This window comes from Ranitomeya variabilis, chromosome 3, assembly GCF_051348905.1.
Source record: "Ranitomeya variabilis isolate aRanVar5 chromosome 3, aRanVar5.hap1, whole genome shotgun sequence".
Classification (NCBI taxonomy): domain Eukaryota; kingdom Metazoa; phylum Chordata; class Amphibia; order Anura; family Dendrobatidae; genus Ranitomeya; species Ranitomeya variabilis.
The window spans coordinates 662,106,245-662,125,672 of NC_135234.1; the positions used below are offsets into that span (position 1 = coordinate 662,106,245).

The following is a 19,428-nucleotide window of genomic DNA, read 5'->3' on the forward strand; positions in this document are numbered from 1 at the left end:
GTAAACAGGATAGTCTCTGATGAATCTACCAAAATTACTAGACTTAATGAGATACAACAGAAATTCTCCAATAGGAGTTATCCACAAATGACACTGTCCAGGGCTAGACAAAACAGTGCACCCATTAGGGCCAATGATAGCAGTAAACACATTCCTTTTGTTAGCACTTTTCACCCCTTTTCCAATGTAATACAAACTACTATCAGACGCCATTGGAGTCCATTACAAAAAAGTTACCCTACCATTCCGGAATTCAAATTACCCTTCTTACCCTGTTTTCGCATTGCTAAGAACCTACGGGATAAATTAGTTAAGGCGGATGTGGGTTCTAAGATCTCTATACCTAGACAAACATTTTTACAGACACAAAAACAGGGTACTTTCCCTTGTCTCAGTTGCCTACAATGCAACAATGTTCAAAAATTGTTCCAAAGTGTTCTACCCACATACGGGTCGAGGTATCCCAATCAGGGGCTTCTACACATGCGACTCTTCATACGTCGTATACTTAATCAAGTGTCCATGCGGTCTGACCTATGTGGGGGAAACCACCCAGCCTATCAAGGACAGGGTGTCACAACATAAATCCACTATTTGCTGCAAAAAAAACATCTGCCCCTTCCATATCACTTCCACAAAAAGAACCACAACATCTCGCAACTCAGGTTCCAGGTCCTGGAACAAATTGAACCCCATAGGAGAGGCCTCAACAGGATTAAAATTCTTAAAAAAAGGGAAGCCTTTTGGATTTTCACTCTCCAGACCCTTGAGCCAAAAGGACTCAATAGGGAATATGATGTATCAGCCTTTTTGTGAAAATAGTGGACTATTGTCATCATGGTATATTGTCTGTATTTTATGTTTTTTCATGTGCTAATTCTTTCTTCTTTTTTCTAGAATCGTTAGAATCCACAATGTTCACTTCACTGGGCACCATCTATAGTCTGCATGATTGATATCATCATTCTATTACGCTCTCCTTTTTTACAGTATGGTTCTCTTTCCCCTTCCCCCCTTCTTTTATTCCTTTTATCATTCTTTATCATTCATTTCTCCAACATAGCCATTCATCTAATATTTCATTTTTATTTTCCTCTTTTCCTTCAGCCCATACAGCAATTTTTGAGTCTATACAGCGTTCTCCTCTACTACGGACTTTGCCCTCGTTTCCTTGTCCCTCCTCTTCTTTTTCTTTTCTCTGTTTACATCCTCAGCGCTCTCCGTGCATGCGCATTTCTACTTCTCTTGCAGTCACATGACCGCAATCACGTCATCGCTTACCGGGATTTAAACCTGGAAGTGCCACCCGATACTCAGCATCCTCCCTGCTGCACGGCGCATTGCTCCTCAGGATCCAGACCTCCAGGTATGCTGTCACTCATCGCTTCCCTGTGCTTCTTGTTACCTTTACTTTACCCGGACACCTTTTACTTGGACATACCTTTATTACAGCCCAGTACTCCTTGCAAGTCTTTGCTCCTTATCGTGGCGCTTGTTCTCCATGAGTAGTGTCCTCCAATCCTTCAGGTACAGGGTTGCCTTAGCCATACTCTCTGCTACCTATATATTACCTGGGTCCTATTTTTACCATTTACCTTTGTATCCCATTATAGCCTATACCTGCCGCAGCAGATTCCTTTCATTTGGATGCTCATTCATTTACGCATTTTACTTGCTTCTACATCCAGGTAGACATATTTGGCATATTCTGCCTTCCTTTCCTGTTGTATGGGCTTGTTCTTACCCCTGAGGCACCATACAGGTTATTTCTCTCTTACTCCTTAGGCACCATACAGTCTATTTCTTTCATGTTATTCTACACCATAATTGTTTCATTTCGGTTTCCCCAGTGTTTTAGCCACTTACATGTGTACGTCATCACTAATGTCTTATTGCTTTTAGGTCTTCACTTTAGAATCACTACCAGTGACAGCCTAGACCTTCACCTGAGACGTCTATCAAATAGTTTGCATGTGGCTTCGCCTTTTGGAAGAAATATATTACTATGTATCCTTCACTTTTTTGTTGAGCCATGCACTTGGCAGCCACTGTTTATACACAAGCATTGTTCGCTCATCTATATCACTATATTACTTCCCTTATCTAGCAATTCAGCACGGACTGTATCTCCACCACGCACGGAGCACCTTTTTTGGATAGATTCCTCTCTCCTATACTTGCTTCTCTTAATCTATATAAATGGAGCATTACTAGTATTGTATGATCCACTATTGTCTTATTCATTTGTTTCTTGCATCATGCGACATTTATCTCTGCATCATGTGACATTGTATCTATTTATTTATTATATTTTCACAGCTATTCCTCTGGGACAGATGGACCTTCAGGCACGGGATAAGACGTGGCTGACTAAATTGGATCAGGTCTTTTGTGATGATGCATCTCCAACTTTTAACTCAGACTCCAGGGACATTGATGATCTGATTGTCAGGCTCAGGGATCTCTTAAATAGACGCACACGATGGTGGTGGAATAAATCGTTTTTGGAATGCTATGTCAGTAAGGGCTTGATCCCTAGAGGATTGAGGGTTCAGTTATTTCCCTCTTTCAATATGGACAATGAGGAGTTTAAAGTCAAATGGGAAGAAACTGCTAAGACCTGCTCTATGGGCTTTATGCAATTACTCATCAAATCCAATGAAAGTATGATTAAAGAGATGGAGGATGAGATTGGCGGCATTCAGGAGACACTGGCCAAACATATGACAGCAGAGGCCATGACTAAACTTAATGCCAACCTTGATCTAGATTTCCATAAGTGGGAGAAGGACATTGTTCAGACAAAAAGTAAAAAGTATCAGAGGGATCTTAGCGATTATAAACGCTATCGAATATATAAGTGGCGGAGACCTGCAGCTGTGAATCGGAGGGAATTACCGTCCCAAACTAGATCTAATTCATTTTCTTCTGTTTCATCCGTGGATGAAGATCCTTTGCTGGTTGCAGGGAGTAGTTCACAGTGGAATGAGAGATTGAGGCCCGATAGGTCCAATAATGGGACTCATAATAGATTTAAAACTAAGCGCAAGATTACTTTTCCACAATCAAAGGACAAGAAAAGTAAAAATAATTTAGAGGTAATTAATTTATCCTCTCATGAGTTATCTGATATCCAATGTGAGGTCCTATGTTTGGGCTTGACATTTGTCCCTAACAACAATTTTGATTTTTTTACCACAGTGAAAGATCTCTTTTTGTTCACAAGGAAACTGATTTTGAAAAAATTACATTCTAAGAATCAATTCAATACGGATCTTGACACCAGGGCTGAGCAGGAGGCTTTACGCATCCTTGAGGAACTGGCAGGAGAAACCTCTGACGTCTCCACAGGTAATTTTCCCAGGTCCATCCTTCCCAGGTCCACCACGTTCCCCCCTTGTCATTGTGCCCTCAGGTTGAAATCTTCTGCAAGTTGGTTATGCAGGAACTTAGAACTATCCCTACGGGGAGAGTAAATGACAACTTAACTGGTGCTCAGAGACAGGCACTCTCTGACTTGCGGGCGCTTCGTGATGTGGTTTTTAAGCCAGCCGACAAGGGAGGGAACGTGGTGGTCTGGCCCATCAAGATGTACGAACGGGAAGCCTTTAGGCAGTTGAGGGACAAGGAGGTGTATTCCACACTTACACATAATCCGGTTTCTACTTTTTAAAACAAACTTCTTCGGGTTCTTGAATCGGCGCTCTCTCGGTGAGTGATTATCAAAAAGGTTTTTGATGGTCTATTTGTTCAGACCCCGGTGACCCCTACGTTTTATTTACTACCTAAAATCCATAAGGATCCGTTGATCCCGCCGGGTCGTCCTATTGTCTCTGGCGTGGGAGGGCTATGCGACCCAATTTGTAAGTTCATTGATCATTATTTGCATCCTTTGGTGGAAACGCTCCCCTCCTACGTCAGAGACACTAATGACGTCCTGCAGAGACTTGACGGCCTTACCCTGGATCCCGGCATGTTGCTGGTCACGGCGGACGTGGAGTCCTTATACACGTGCATTGCACACCGACATGGAGTGAGGGCTGTGGAATTTTTTCTGGGCACAAGTGATCTGGATGTCACTTTGCAACTTTTGATTTTGGAATTATTAAATTTTGTTTTGACCCATAATTTTTTTACATTTAAAGATCGTTTCTTTTTACAGCAACGCGGTACCGCCATGGGCGCGGCATGTGCGCCATCCTATGCTAACCTCTTTCTCGGATTTTGGGAGAGGAAGGTTTTCGGGGATGGCGCATGTGCCGCCTGTCAGGTCATTGGTTGGTACCGCTATATTGATGATCTTTTGATTATTTGGCAGGGTTCTGAGACTGATTTGGATAATTTTTTTACTTTTCTTAATAACAATAAATATAATATTAACCTTACTTTCAAATATCATAAACATCAAATTGATTTTTTGGACATCCAGATTCTTGTGGACCAAGACAATATGGTTCAAACAGACATATTCCAGAAAGAAATATAGAAAAAGAAGCAGCATCTGTTCCAGGTGAAGAGAGTATCAAAAACAGTCTTTATTCTGCCATCATATCATACAACGTTTCGGCCATGTTGGCCTTTATCAAGTATACTTGATAAAGGCCAACATGGCCAAAACGTTGTATGATATGATGGCAGAATAAAGATTGTTTTTGATACTCTCTTCACCTGGAACGGATGCTGCTTCTTTTTCTATATTTGTGAGTATTGGTCCAGTTGGATCCCTGGACGTTGGAGCGTGCATCCTGGTAATCTGGTGCTGTTGGTTGCTGCTCTATTATATATTCCAGAAAGAAACCTCTGTGAACGCTCTCCTCCATGCTTCATCAGCCCACACTCCATCTACAGTACAGGCAATCCTGATAGGCCAGTTCCTGCGAATCAGGCGCTTATGTTCTACCGATGAGCGCTTTGAGGCGCAGGCGCTGGACCTTCGCAATCGGTTCCGGGCACGCAGTTACAGCAAACGCTGTATCAAAAAGGGTTACTGGAGGGCTAAAACGTCCGTTCGTGGCCAGGTCCTGTCGGGCTCCAGGAGGGATAGGGGTGACTGACCAAATCAGGTTTATTTCCACATATAATAACAGGTGGGATACTATTCGTAACATTCTTAGTAAACATTGGTCTATTTTAAAGACCGAGCCTGTTATTGGTGGACTGCTCCCTGAGAGACCGCTGATGACAGCAAGGAGGAGTAATAACCTAAGGGATCTCCTAGTTAGGAGTCATTATGTGTCAACTCCTTCTCTCCCTTTTCATACTGGGAGGCCACGACAGGGTTGTTTCCCATGTGGGTCATGCCTGGCCTGCCGTAATATTGAACGGGTGTCGGATTTTCGTTCTTCGGATGGTAGTAAGAATTTTAAAATCAGGGAGTATATATCTTGCAGCAGTGATTTTGTAATATATTACGCCACATGCCCTTGTGGCCTAATATACATAGGCCTTACATCAAGAGAACTGCATATAAGAACCAGGGAGCATGTAAGGGATATTAAGGCTGCTCAATCCGCTATTGATGTAGCGTCTCTCAAAACGATTACTGTTATGACCCCAATGGCGAGGGTCTCAGAGGAACGTGGAAGTCTGCAGAATACAAAAATCCAGCTCATAGGGCAGTGGTAACTGGGTTGACCATATATCTACTCCTAACGCCAACACTAGAAGTAGCCGGGGATCATTCCTACGTTGATTCTAGATGACACGCGCCAGCCGGAGAATCTAGCTACCCCTAGTAGAGGAAAACAAAGACCTTTCTTGCCTCCAGAGAAGGGGACCCCAAAGCTGGATAGAAGCCCCCCACAAATAATGACGGTGAGGTAAGAGGAAATGACAAACACAGAAATGAACCAGGTTTAGCACAGAGAGGCCCGCTTACTGATAGCAGAATAAAGAAAGGTAACTTATATGGTCAACAAAAACCCTATCAAAATCCACACTGGAAATTCAAGAACCCCCGAACCGTCTAACGGTCCGGGGGGAGAACACCAGCCCCCTAGAGCTTCCAGCAAAGGTCAGGATATAGATTTGGAACAAGCTGGACAAAAATACAAAACCAAAACAAATAGCAAAAAGCAAAAGGCAGACTTAGCTGATATAACTGGAACCAGGATCAGTAGACAAGAGCACAGCAGACTAGCTCTGATAACTACGTTGCCAGGCATTGAACTGAAGGTCCAGGGAGCTTATATAGCAACACCCCTAACTAACGACCCAGGTGCGGATAAAAGGAATGACAGAAAAACCAGAGTCAAAAAACTAGTAACCACTAGAGGGAGCAAAAAGCAAATTCACAACAGTACCCCCCCCTTAGTGAGGGGTCACCGAACCCTCACCACGACCACCAGGGCGATCAGGATGAGCGGCATGAAAGGCACGAACTAAATCGGCCGCATGAACATCAGAGGCGACCACCCAGGAATTATCCTCCTGACCATAGCCCTTCCACTTGACCAGGTACTGAAGCCTCCGCCTGGAGAGGCGAGAATCCAAGATCTTCTCCACCACGTACTCCAACTCGCCCTCAACCAACACCGGAGCAGGAGGCTCAGCAGAAGGAACTACAGGCACAATGTACCGCCGCAACAAGGACCTATGAAATACATTGTGAATAGCAAACGACACAGGAAGATCCAGACGAAAAGATACAGGATTAAGGATTTCCAATATCTTGTAAGGCCCAATAAAACGAGGTTTAAATTTGGGAGAGGAGACCTTCATAGGAACAAAGCGGAAAGAAAGCCACACCAAATCCCCAACGCGTAGTCGGGGACCCACACCGCGGCGGCGGTTGGCAAAGCGCTGAGCCTTCTCCTGTGACAACTTCAAGTTGTCCACCACATGATTCCAGATCTGCTGCAACCTATCCACCACAGAATCCACCCCAGGACAGTCAGAAGGCTCCACATGACCTGAAGAAAAGCGAGGATGGAAACCAGAGTTGCAGAAAAAAGGCGAAACCAAGGTGGCGGAACTAGCCCGATTATTAAGGGCAAACTCAGCCAACGGCAAGAATGTCACCCAATCGTCCTGATCAGCAGAGACAAAACACCTCAAATAAGCCTCCAAAGTCTGATTGGTTCGCTCCGTCTGTCCATTAGTCTGAGGATGGAAAGCAGACGAAAACGACAAATCAATGCCCATCCTACTACAAAAGGATCGCCAGAACCTGGAAACGAACTGGGATCCTCTGTCTGACACAATATTCTCAGGGATGCCGTGCAAACGAACCACGTTCTGGAAAAACACAGGAACCAGATCGGAAGAGGAAGGCAGCTTAGGCAAAGGAACCAAATGGACCATCTTGGAGAAGCGATCACATATCACCCAGATAACGGACATGCCCTGAGATAGCGGAAGATCAGAAATGAAATCCATGGAGATATGTGTCCAAGGTCTCTTCGGGACAGGCAAGGGCAAGAGCAAACCGCTGGCACGAGAACAGCAAGGCTTAGCTCGAGCACAAGTCCCACAGGACTGCACAAATGACCGCACATCCCTTGACAAGGAAGGCCACCAAAAGGACCTGGCCACCAGATCTCTGGTGCCAAAAATTCCCGGGTGACCTGCCAACACCGAGGAATGAACCTCGGAAATGACTCTGCTGGTCCACTTATCCGGGACAAACAGTCTGTCAGGTGGACAAGACTCAGGCCTATCAGCCTGAAATCTCTGCAACACACGTCGCAGATCTGGAGAAATAGCTGACAAGATAACTCCATCTTTAAGAATACCAACAGGATCAGCGACTCCAGGAGCATCAGGCACAAAGCTCCTAGAAAGAGCATCGGCCTTCACATTCTTTGAACCTGGTAAATACGAGACAACAAAATCAAAGCGGGAGAAAAACAATGACCAGCGGGCCTGTCTCGGATTAAGGCGTTTAGCAGACTCGAGATACATCAGATTTTTGTGATCAGTCAAGACCACCACACGATGCTTAGCACCCTCGAGCCAATGACGCCACTCCTCAAATGCCCACTTCATGGCCAACAACTCCCGATTGCCCACATCATAATTTCGCTCGGCAGGCGAAAACTTCCTAGAGAAAAAGGCACAAGGTTTCATAACAGAGCAACCAGGGCCTCTCTGCGACAAAACGGCCCCTGCCCCAATCTCCGAAGCATCCACCTCAACCTGAAAGGGAAGTGAGACGTCAGGCTGGCACAAAACAGGCGCCGAAGTAAACCGGCGTTTCAACTCCTGGAAAGCCTCCACGGCAGCAGGAGCCCAGTTAGCTACATCGGAGCCCTTCTTGGTCATATCCGTCAAAGGTTTCACAATGCTAGAAAAATTAGCGATAAAACGACGGTAGAAGTTAGCGAAGCCCAAGAACTTCTGAAGACTCTTAACTGACGAGGGCTGAGTCCAATCAAGAATAGCTCGGACCTTGACTGGGTCCATCTCTACCGCAGAAGGGGAAAAAATGAACCCCAAAAAGGGAACCTTCTGTACACCAAAGAGACACTTTGAGCCCTTGACAAACAAAGAATTTTCACGCAAAATTTTAAAGACCAACCTGACCTGCTCCACATGCGAATCCCAATTATCAGAAAAAAACAAAATATCATCCAGATAAACAATCAAAAATTTATCCAGATACTTCCGGAAAATGTCATGCATAAAGGACTGAAAAACTGAAGGCGCATTGGAGAGCCCAAAAGGCATCACCAAGTACTCAAAATGACCTTCGGGCGTATTGAATGCGGTTTTCCATTCATCACCTTGCTTAATGCGCACAAGGTTGTACGCACCACGAAGGTCTATCTTGGTGAACCACTTGGCACCCTTAATCCGGGCAAACAAGTCAGACAACAGCGGTAAAGGATACTGAAATTTGACAGTGATCTTATTCAAAAGCCGATAATCAATACAAGGTCTCAAAGATCCGTCCTTTTTTGCCACAAAAAAGAATCCCGCACCAAGAGGGGAAGAAGACGGACGAATATGTCCTTTTTCCAGAGACTCCTTGATATATGAACGCATAGCGGTATGTTCAGGTACCGACAGATTAAACAGTCTTCCCTTAGGAAATTTACTGCCTGGGATCAAATCTATAGCACAGTCACAGTCCCTATGAGGAGGCAGTGCACTGGACTCGGACTCACTGAAGACATCCTGATAATCAGACAAATACTCCGGAACTTCCGAAGGCGTAGAAGAAGCAATAGACACAGGCAGGGAATCCTCATGAATACCACGACAGCCCCAACTTGAGACTGACATAGCCTTCCAGTCCAGGACTGGATTATGGGTCTGTAACCATGGCAGCCCTAAAACAACCAAATCATGCATTTTATGTAAAACCAGGAAACGTATCACCTCGCGGTGTTCAGGAGTCATGCACATGGTAACCTGAGTCCAATACTGCGGTTTATTTGCTGCCAATGGTGTAGCATCAATACCCCTAAGAGGAATAGGATTTTCTAATGGTTCAAGAGTAAATCCACAGCGCTTAGCAAATGAGAGATCCATGAGACTCAGGGCAGCACCTGAATCTACAAACGCCATGACAGGATAAGATGACAGTGAGCAAATCAAAGTTACAGACAGAATAAATTTAGGTTGCAAATTACCAACGGTGACAGGACTAACAACCTTAGCTATACGTTTAGAGCATGCTGAGATAACATGTGTAGAATCACCACAGTAGTAGCACAAGCCATTCCGGCGTCTATGAATTTTCCGCTCATTTCTAGTCAGGATTCTATCACATTGCATTAAATCAGGTGTCTGTTCAGACAACACCATGAGGGAATTTGCGGTTTTTCTATCACATTGCACCGAATTAGGTGTCTGTTCAGACAACACCATGAGGGAATTTGCGGTTTTGCGCTCCCGCAACCGCCGGTCAATTTGAATAGCCAGTGCCATAGTATCATTCAGACCTGTGGGAATGGGAAAACCCACCATAACATTCTTAATGGCTTCAGAAAGGCCATTTCTAAAATTAGCGGCCAGTGCACACTCGTTCCAATGTGTCAGCACGGACCATTTCCGAAATTTTTGGCAATACACTTCAGCCTCGTCCTGCCCCTGAGACATAGCCAGCAAGGCCTTTTCAGCCTGAATCTCAAGATTGGGTTCCTCATAAAGTAAACCGAGCGCCAGAAAAAACGCATCAAGATCAGCCAATGCCGGATCTCCTGGCGCCAGCGAAAAAGCCCAATCCTGAGGGTCGCCCCGTAAGAACGAAATAACAATTTTTACTTGCTGAGCAGAATCTCCAGATGAACAGGGTCTCAGGGACAAAAACAATTTACAATTATTCACGAAATTCCTAAACTTAAACCTGTCTCCGGAAAACAGTTCAGGAATCGGTATTTTAGGTTCTGACCTAGGATTTCTGATAACATAGTCTTGTATGCCCTGCACACGAGTAGCCAGCTGGTCCACACTTGTAATCAAGGTCTGGACATTCATGTCTACAGCAAGCATAGCCACTCTGAGGTAAAGGGGAAGGAGAAAGAAAAAAAAAAACTCAGAATCTTCTTTCTTATAATCCCTCTTCTGCAATGCATTAAACATTTAATACTGGCCTGGCAAACTGTTATGACCCCAATGGCGAGGGTCTCAGAGGAACGTGGAAGTCTGCAGAATACAAAAATCCAGCTCATAGGGCAGTGGTAACTGGGTTGACCATATATCTACTCCTAACGCCAACACTAGAAGTAGCCGGGGATCATTCCTACGTTGATTCTAGATGACACGCGCCAGCCGGAGAATCTAGCTACCCCTAGTAGAGGAAAACAAAGACCTTTCTTGCCTCCAGAGAAGGGGACCCCAAAGCTGGATAGAAGCCCCCCACAAATAATGACGGTGAGGTAAGAGGAAATGACAAACACAGAAATGAACCAGGTTTAGCACAGAGAGGCCCGCTTACTGATAGCAGAATAAAGAAAGGTAACTTATATGGTCAACAAAAACCCTATCAAAATCCACACTGGAAATTCAAGAACCCCCGAACCGTCTAACGGTCCGGGGGGAGAACACCAGCCCCCTAGAGCTTCCAGCAAAGGTCAGGATATAGATTTGGAACAAGCTGGACAAAAATACAAAACCAAAACAAATAGCAAAAAGCAAAAGGCAGACTTAGCTGATATAACTGGAACCAGGATCAGTAGACAAGAGCACAGCAGACTAGCTCTGATAACTACGTTGCCAGGCATTGAACTGAAGGTCCAGGGAGCTTATATAGCAACACCCCTAACTAATGACCCAGGTGCGGATAAAAGGAATGACAGAAAAACCAGAGTCAAAAAACTAGTAACCACTAGAGGGAGCAAAAAGCAAATTCACAACAGATTCCTCGCCATTTCAGGCTGTGCCATGCCTGTAACCCGGATGTGCTTAGGATCCGTGGTATTGATCGCATACATTGCGGGGTCAGGGGTGGTGACCTCAAGCGCAGGCTGACAGCTTGAATGCCGCTGGATTATAATCTTAGATACTATAGCCCCATTGGGGTTAAATGAAAAAATCAGCTTTTCTCCATTTTTGTAATTGTGTGTGTCTTTTTGGGAGTTTTCCCTGGCGGCAGTTATGATCGTCTGTCCTTGGAGTCTCTGTTTTTAACTCGATTTTAAAACGGTGTGTTTTTGTGTTTTTTTCACCTATTAGTGGACGTCATACTGGATTCTTAATGCTTCAACTCTCAATATCATGCTATATCCCTAATGTGAGTGACATTCCTGTGGGCAGGGAAGGATCCGGTGGCCTGAACCTCTTTTCATCTGTAACAAATCATTGAAGTCAGCAGCATACTGTGAACATTGTATCATTGTGCCAATTTTTTATTATGAGTCGTTAGTATTTATATAATGTATTATTGGTATTCATTTTGTGTGCTTTGTATAGTTTTTTGCATCTTATGTTGTCAATTTTGTGTTTATTTCCTTTTCTATACACATATTTTGTATGGCACATATATTACCGAGTGCTGCTGCCCTTTATAGAGATGGTTTCCACTTTACTTCCGCCCCCCTTTTTTTCTATTGCGGCCAGTATGGAACATAATGGGTGTTATGGTAACCGTTCTCTTTATATTCACCGCCTTCTTCCTGCCGCGGGTCACGCATGCGTGCTGGCGCCTCCTCTGCCTTTCATTCATGGCGGCGTCTGCATGACGCGGTGAGTGTATCGTTTCTATGGGAACCTTTTCCCAACACTCTCCGCTTCTTGACGCCGGCCTGGATGATTGGCTGAGGTGAGCTCCTCCCCCATGCGCTCGTCAGACGCGGCTGGGGCTCATCCAGCTCCACGCAGGTGCGCTGGCTCCTGAACTCACATAGGGTTATTTAAACCTTCGTTACTGCACATTTAACACACTGCCCCCCGAAGAAGCGGCAGCGAAACGCGCGTTGGGGCATCTGTGCGGTTGGCTCTTGGCATCCATGGGTAAGATATGCCTACATTTTGACAATTAAGCACTTTTTTGCACTTTACCTTTTAGTCTCATGGGAACATGGTAATCTTGCTATATGCTATACTTTATAGGTAGTGTGTCCCTGGGATATGTGGTATATATTTTTGCCCATTACAAAATAGTAGGTTTCTACTTGGCTACTCTTTAACTTATATGTATATGATGTTATGACACTTGGTCTTATACTTACTCTGTACTGGGCATATACTTTAAATATTTTTGAGTGCCTTTCTTTTGGATTGCCTACCTCTGCCAGTTTGCATCATTGTTCATTAGACCTGTCCAGTCTCTTTTCTAATTTTAGTACGTGCACTTGTGTGTCTGGCTTGTATTTTGATATATTAATAAAGTTACATGTTTTTTCTACAGTCATTGGCCTGACATCAGTGATTGTTTGCATTTTTGGTTACATGAAGGAATCTAAAGGCTCTTGTTGTCTTTTTCATGTGTTTATTGTATCTATTTATGAATACATAGTTCATGTTAAAGAACGCTCTGACGAAGGTCCTGTGCTGGACCGAAAACGTTTAGCAGTTTTTTGTCTGGATGCATTAATAAATAAGAAGCTTTTGATTGACATTGAATGCCAGGTTTATTCATCTTCTTTCTATCTTCTTTCTTTACATTGTAATCAATGCAATAACGTTCTTAAAGGGGAAAAATAATTTCACCCACATTCGGGCAAGAAGTATAAAATTAAGGATTTCACTACCTGCAACACCTCTTTTGTCGTCTATCTTATCAAGTGTCCTTGCGGTCTCCTCTATATTGGAGAAACAACTCAATCCATCAAAGATCGCATTTCTAAACATAAGTCCACCATTAGATGTAGGAATATGTTACTACCACTTCCACATCACTTCATATCTCGGGGACATAACATAGCACAACTTAAATTCCAAGTCATAGAGCACAGTCCCACACCTAGACAGGGAGGTGATCACATTCATATTCTCAAAAGAACAGAATCCTATTGGATACATGAACTACAGACCTTAACACCAAAAGGCTTAAATAGAGAATATGAACTTTTGTCATTTATCTAACACTTATCTCCCCCTAGACGGCAGTCCCAGATGACATTGGACATGGTTTTAAGTCATTTTTTCTTAATATACCTTTTTCATGCTTTGTATCTTGTGTTTGTACTTAGGGTATAATTGTGCCATTAGTATATGCCTATATATACAGTATATATATATATCCACTTGATGTGTAACAAATCTGTGATTCCAGACAGTATGTTAATATATTGATCCCTCTTTACAGAGCCGTCTATATTGACCACCACTGCAAGTCACCGCCCCTGATCTCCCTCCCCCTTGGACTCTCCTAATTCCTCCTGTCCGACTGCACTCACTAGTGATTTTTTTCTATCTCGTACCACAGCTCCCTCAGTAGTACACTGCACAGCCGCACATCCTTGTCTAACTACATACACCACAGACCAGGTAACAGGATCCCTTAGTTTCCATAGCACTGCTACCGATGGAGCACACACTTCCTGTTGCGCACTTCCAGTCACGGCATGGCGATTAGTCCCGTCCCCCCACCCCCGGACACCGCATTAGATGAGCTGCCTTAATGCCACTATCCACCACCGGTAAGCCACCGTCTATACAGGATGTTTATCTACTATCCCTAATTCAAGCATATTGACTTATACTATGGTGTGTTGCAGATAGGAACATACAGAGCCCTACATATTATTATACAAATCACTGGTAAGACATTCTCTACCTCTATGCATAATCACTTTATTGAATTTGTGGGCTTCATATGATATTACTTATTTACAGACCACTGGATCCAGCTGAACCGGACTATAAGTCGCATACCTCTATTATCAGTGACACAGGTTAGTTTTTGGCGACAATATGACACCTAAAAGGTTTTATTCTCCCCTTCATTATTTATCTAATCTACTCCTCATATGTTTATGCCACATAGGTACTTACTCCACAACAGGGGCTGGATTACCCATGGTTGTTAAATGATGTCTCATCACTAGTAAGTTTAGACCTAGTTTGCCCACAGTTACAATATTTTCATTATATCATTGCTAGACATCTAAATTTCACTCTTTTTCTACTCCTTCAGGCATTTTTGCCTGTTACAGACTACTGTATATTTAAGCAGTCTGGTACGTGCTTTTCCCTTTCCTTTGTTCCTACCTCCTCACTAATCACAATACTATGAGCTATATTGTTATATTATCTTCATTGTGATCACGATTGTATTGTTTTTTTGTTCTTACAGGCATCTACGATGCCTGTGGTGTAGGTGATTAATATTGTAATGGGCAGGAGAAGCTCAAGGCCATGTTCACACATTAAGTATTTGATGTCTCTTTTACCTCAGTATTTGTACGCCAAAATCAGGAGTGTTAAAAAAAAAATAGTGGTGACATGTTTCTATTCTACTTTTCCCCTGACTGTTGCACTCCTGGTTTTGGCTTACAAATTTTGCGGTAAAAAAAAACACCAAATACACAATGTGTGAACGTTGCCTAAGTTCCACTCCTGGTTTTGGCATACAAACACTGATATCAAATACTGATGTGTGAATGAGCCTTTACAAGGATAAAGCACCACCTGAGGTGTCTGATAGAGGCCCCAGGAACCTCTACACCATGACTTGCTGTGTTTTCGTACTGAGAGATTCTGGCAGACATGTAACATAGCATAGAAACGCCATTAAGATTGAAATAATCAGTATAAATGCATGGTTTATCTGACGATTGAACCTTTGCATCATCAGTTACTATATTATTTTGGAACAGTAATTATCTGTGATACTAAGGGCTCATTCACGCATCAGTTTTTTGGTAGGCGTGGTATCCATTGCTTTTTATGTATAGGTCATGGACCCGTCATAATGAACATGTCTTTCTTTTTTTATGTTATGGACTGATGTCCGCAACTGAAAAAAAAAGTCCCAATATGATTCGCATCACGCATCAAATTGGCCAAGGCATGTCAATGGCTCAATGAAAAAAAACGGTTAGCACACGGATGTTATAGATAACAATTGTCATGAAAAATAGGATGTGTTGTGGAAGAATCTTCCCATCTATTGTCAACTCTAGTCAAATATTTTCACAATTCCAAGATCGGCCACTCCTTACCAGCTTGTGAATGCGCTCAGTGACTTTTGACCCTGATTTGCTGTAACAACCTAAGTTAACAATTTATTTTTTTTGGCCTGTGACCTAGATTATGTGTGAGAACCTACATAAAAGCTCCACTGCACATTGTCATGGTTTGTCAGTGTGTCATCTACTGTATACTATGCAACTAGAGACAATAGTGCAGACATCAGGAGCGAAACACAATAAAAGAGATCACAATAATCAGGCATTGGCATGACAGTCTGTCTGGATCTGAAAATTCATGCAGTTTTAGCACAGATCGGCAGAGATTTCAAATGATCAGTTAATGTCCTTACATCAGTCAAAGCTAATGGAAACATTATCAACAAAATGATAACTGCACCAATTTGCTGGCACATAGAGAAGTGTAATACTAGAGATAAGACCATCCTGATTGGTACACCTTGTCGTGGTGGGATGGCTTTTACACTTTTTTTTCCAATTACTGTCAACCAAGTACCCTATGTAGGGGCATATTAAGAATAGCCAGGGCCCCGGGCAGTTTAGAAGGCATGGGCCCCGCCGATACCCAATGTATCATATGACGTGTCACGTAATCCCCCTGGTAGATCATGTGATAGGTCATGTGAGTAACACACAGGTTACATAGTTACATAGTTATTAAGGTTGAAGGAAGACTGTAAGTCCATCTAGTTCAACCCATAGCCTAACCTAACATGCCCTAACATGTTGATCCAGGGGAAGGCAAAAAAAACCCATGTGGCAAAGAGTAACTCCACCATGGGGAAAAAAATTCCTTCCCGACTCCACATACGGCAATCAGACTAGTTCCCTGGATCAACGCCTTATCAAGGAATCTAGTGTATATACCCTGTAACATTATACTTTTCCAGAAAGGTATCCAGTCCCCTCTTAAATTTAATTAATGAATCACTCATTACAACATCATACGGCAGAGAGTTCCATAGTCTCACTGCTCTTACAGTAAAGAATCCGCGTCTGTTATTATGCTTAAACCTTCTTTCCTCCAGACGTAGAGGATGCCCCCTTGTCCCTGTCTCAGGTCTATGATTAAAAAGATCACCAGAAAGGTCTTTGTACTGTCCCCTCATATATTTATACATTAAAATAAGATCACCCCTTAGTCTTCGTTTTTCCAAACTAAATAGCCCCAAGTGTAATAACCTATCTTGGTATTGCAGACCCCCCAGTCCTCTAATAACCTTGGTCGCTCTTCTCTGCACCCGCTCCAGTTCAGCTATGTCTTTCTTATATACCGGAGACCAGAACTGTGCACAGTATTCTAAGTGTGGTCGAACTAGTGACTTATATAGAGGTAAAATTATGTTCTCCTCATGAGCATCTATGCCTCTTTTAATACATCCCATTATTTTATTTGCCTTTGTAGCAGCTGCCTGACACTGGCCACTGAATATGAGTCTGTCATCCACCCATACACCCAGGTCTTTTTCATTGACGGTTTTGCCCAGAGTTTTAGAATTAAGCACATAGTTATATATCTTATTACTTCTACCCAAGTGCATGACCTTACATTTATCCCCATTAAAGCTCATTTGCCATTTATCAGCCCAAGCTTCTAGTTTACATAAATCATCCTGTAATATAAAATTGTCCTCCCCTGTATTGATTACCCTGCAGAGTTTAGTGTCATCTGCAAATATTGAAATTCTACTCTGAATGCGCCCTACAAGGTCATTAATAAATATGTTAAAAAGAAGAGGGCCCAATACTGACCCCTGTGGTACCCCACTGCTAACCGTGACCCAGTCCGAGTGTGCTCCATTAATAACCACCCTTTGTTTCCTATCCCTGAGCCAGCTCTCAACCCACTTACACATATTTTCCCCTATCCCCATTACTCTCATTTTATGTAACAACCTTTTGTGTGGCACCGTATCAAAAGCTTTGGAAAAGTCCATATATACTACGTCCACTGGGTTCCCTTGGTCCAGTCCGGAACTTACCTCTTCATAGAAGCTGATCAAATTAGTCTGACATGAACGGTCCCTAGTAAACCCGTGCTGATACTGGGTCATGAGGTTATTCCTCTTCAGATACTCCAGCATAGCATCCCTTAGAATGCCCTCCAGGATTTTACCCACAGTAGAGGTTAAGCTTACTGGCCTATAATTACCGAGTTCAGTTTTTGCCCCTTTTTTGAATATTGGCACCACATTTGCTATACGCCAGTCCTGTGGTACAGACCCTGTTATTATGGAGTCTTTAAAGATTAAAAATAATGGTCTATCAATGACTGTACTTAGTTCCTGCAGTACTCGGGGGTGTATCCCATCCGGGCCCGGAGATTTGTCAATTTTAGTTATTTTTAGACGCTGCTGTACTTCCTGCTGGGTTAAGCAGGTGACATTTAATGGGGAATTTTTATCACTAGTCATTTTGTCTGCCATGGGATTTTCTTTTGTAAATACTGATGAAAAAAAGTCATTTAGCATATTGGCTTTTTCCTCATCCTCATCCACCATTTCACCCAGACTATTTTTAAGGGGGCCAACACTGTCATTTTTTAGTTTCTTACTATTTATATAGTTAAAGAATATTTTGGGATTATTTTTACTCTCTCTGGCAATGAGTCTCTCTGTCTCAATCTTTGCTGCCTTGATTTGCTTTTTACAGAATTTATTTAATTTTCTGTATATATTTAATGCCTCCTCACTACCTACTTCCTTTAATTCTCTAAATGCTTTCTTTTTGTCCCTTATTGCGCCCCTTACAGCTCTATTTAGCCATATTGGTTTCCTCCTATTTCTAGTATGTTTATTCCCATACGGTATATACTGTGCACAGGTCCTATCCAGGATGCTAATAAACATCTCCCATTTTCTTTGTGTATTTTTATATCTCAGGATATCATCCCAGTTAATTGCACCAAGATCATCTCTCATCCGTTGGAAATTTGCCCTCCTGAAGTTTAGTGTCCTTGTCACCCCTCTACTACACATCTTATTAAAGGATACACGAAAACTTATTATTTTGTGATCACTATTCCCCAAGTGACCCCCAACCCTTATATTTGATATGCGGTCTGGCCTGTTGGTTAATATTAGGTCTAGCAGTGCCCCCCTCCTTGTTCCGTACACGGAATACGACAGAAACAGTATCACACAAATTTCTCCTTTATGTACCGTACAGCATTATAAATAACATAGCTATACAAGAAGGAGCAGGGATGGGAGATTAATTTTCCCAAGGGGCCACATGACAGGCCGTGACTTTAAACTAAATGAAGAGATATTTTTTAAGGGGTTTTTTTGCTATGTTTTACATGTATAAGTCTGATTGTTTTGGTTGTTGATTAAGGGGCCTGTGTGGGGGCTGATACTGCATATACACAAGTGGTCAAAAATGTTGGTACCCCTCGTTTAATGACAGAAAAACCCACAATGGTCACAGAAATAACTTGAATCTGACAAAAGTAATAATAAATAAAAAATCAATGAAAATGAACAAATGAAAGTCAGACATTGCTTTTCAACCATGCTTCCACAAAATAAAAAAAAAAATAAAACTCATGAAATAGGCCTGGACAGAAATGATGGTTCCTTAACTTAATATTTTGTTGCACAACCTTTTGAGGCAATCACTGCAATCAAACGGTTCCTGTAGCATCAATGAGACTTCTGCACCTCTCGACAGGTATTTTGGGCCACTCCTCAAGAGCAAACTGCTCCAGTTGTCTCGTGTTTGAAGGTTTCCTTTTCCAGACAGCATGTTTCAGCTCTTTCCATAGATGCGCAATAGGATTTAGGTCAGGGCTCATAGAAGGCCACTTCAGAATAGTCCAATGTTTTCCTCTTAGCCATTCTTGGGTGTTTTCAGCTGTGTGTTTTGGGTAATTATCCTGTTGCATGAC

At 42.8% G+C, this 19,428-nt stretch overlaps 1 protein-coding gene and 1 long non-coding RNA gene across 3 annotated transcripts; both read left to right on the plus strand.

Moving 5' to 3' along the window:
• Window positions 1–1,519: 1,519 nt before the first annotated feature.
• LOC143818474 (uncharacterized) lies at window positions 1,520–13,075 on the plus strand. 2 transcript variants are annotated; one of them, XM_077299772.1, is made up of 4 exons: window positions 1,520–2,007; window positions 2,116–2,218; window positions 2,320–3,351; window positions 11,620–13,075. In XM_077299772.1, the coding sequence occupies exons 3-4, from the start codon at window positions 2,337–2,339 to the stop codon at window positions 11,640–11,642; spliced, it is 1,038 nt and encodes a 345-aa protein (XP_077155887.1). In that variant the 5' UTR covers window positions 1,520–2,007; window positions 2,116–2,218; window positions 2,320–2,336; the 3' UTR covers window positions 11,643–13,075. The 2 variants fall into 2 exon arrangements, with proteins under 2 accessions (XP_077155887.1, XP_077155886.1); XM_077299771.1 differs by having other exon boundaries at window positions 2,116–3,351.
• A 605-nt stretch (window positions 13,076–13,680) lies between these two features.
• LOC143818475 (uncharacterized) lies at window positions 13,681–14,433 on the plus strand. The gene is made up of 3 exons (XR_013224565.1): window positions 13,681–14,027; window positions 14,106–14,148; window positions 14,224–14,433. It is a non-coding gene; the product is annotated as an uncharacterized LOC143818475 (long non-coding RNA).
• Window positions 14,434–19,428: the final 4,995 nt, after the last annotated feature.

Excerpts from the sequence above, each read along its gene's own strand:
- LOC143818474 (XM_077299771.1), top strand. The coding sequence starts at position 1,809 with ATGTTATTCTACACCATAATTGTTTCATTTCGGTTTCCCCAGTGTTTT. Across the intron at positions 2,008-2,115 it reads TGGAAGAAATATATTACTAT|CACGGACTGTATCTCCACCA; the intron begins GTATCCTTCACT and ends CTAGCAATTCAG. Across the intron at positions 3,352-11,619 it reads AACCTCTGACGTCTCCACAG|TGGACGTCATACTGGATTCT; the intron begins GTAATTTTCCCA and ends TTCACCTATTAG.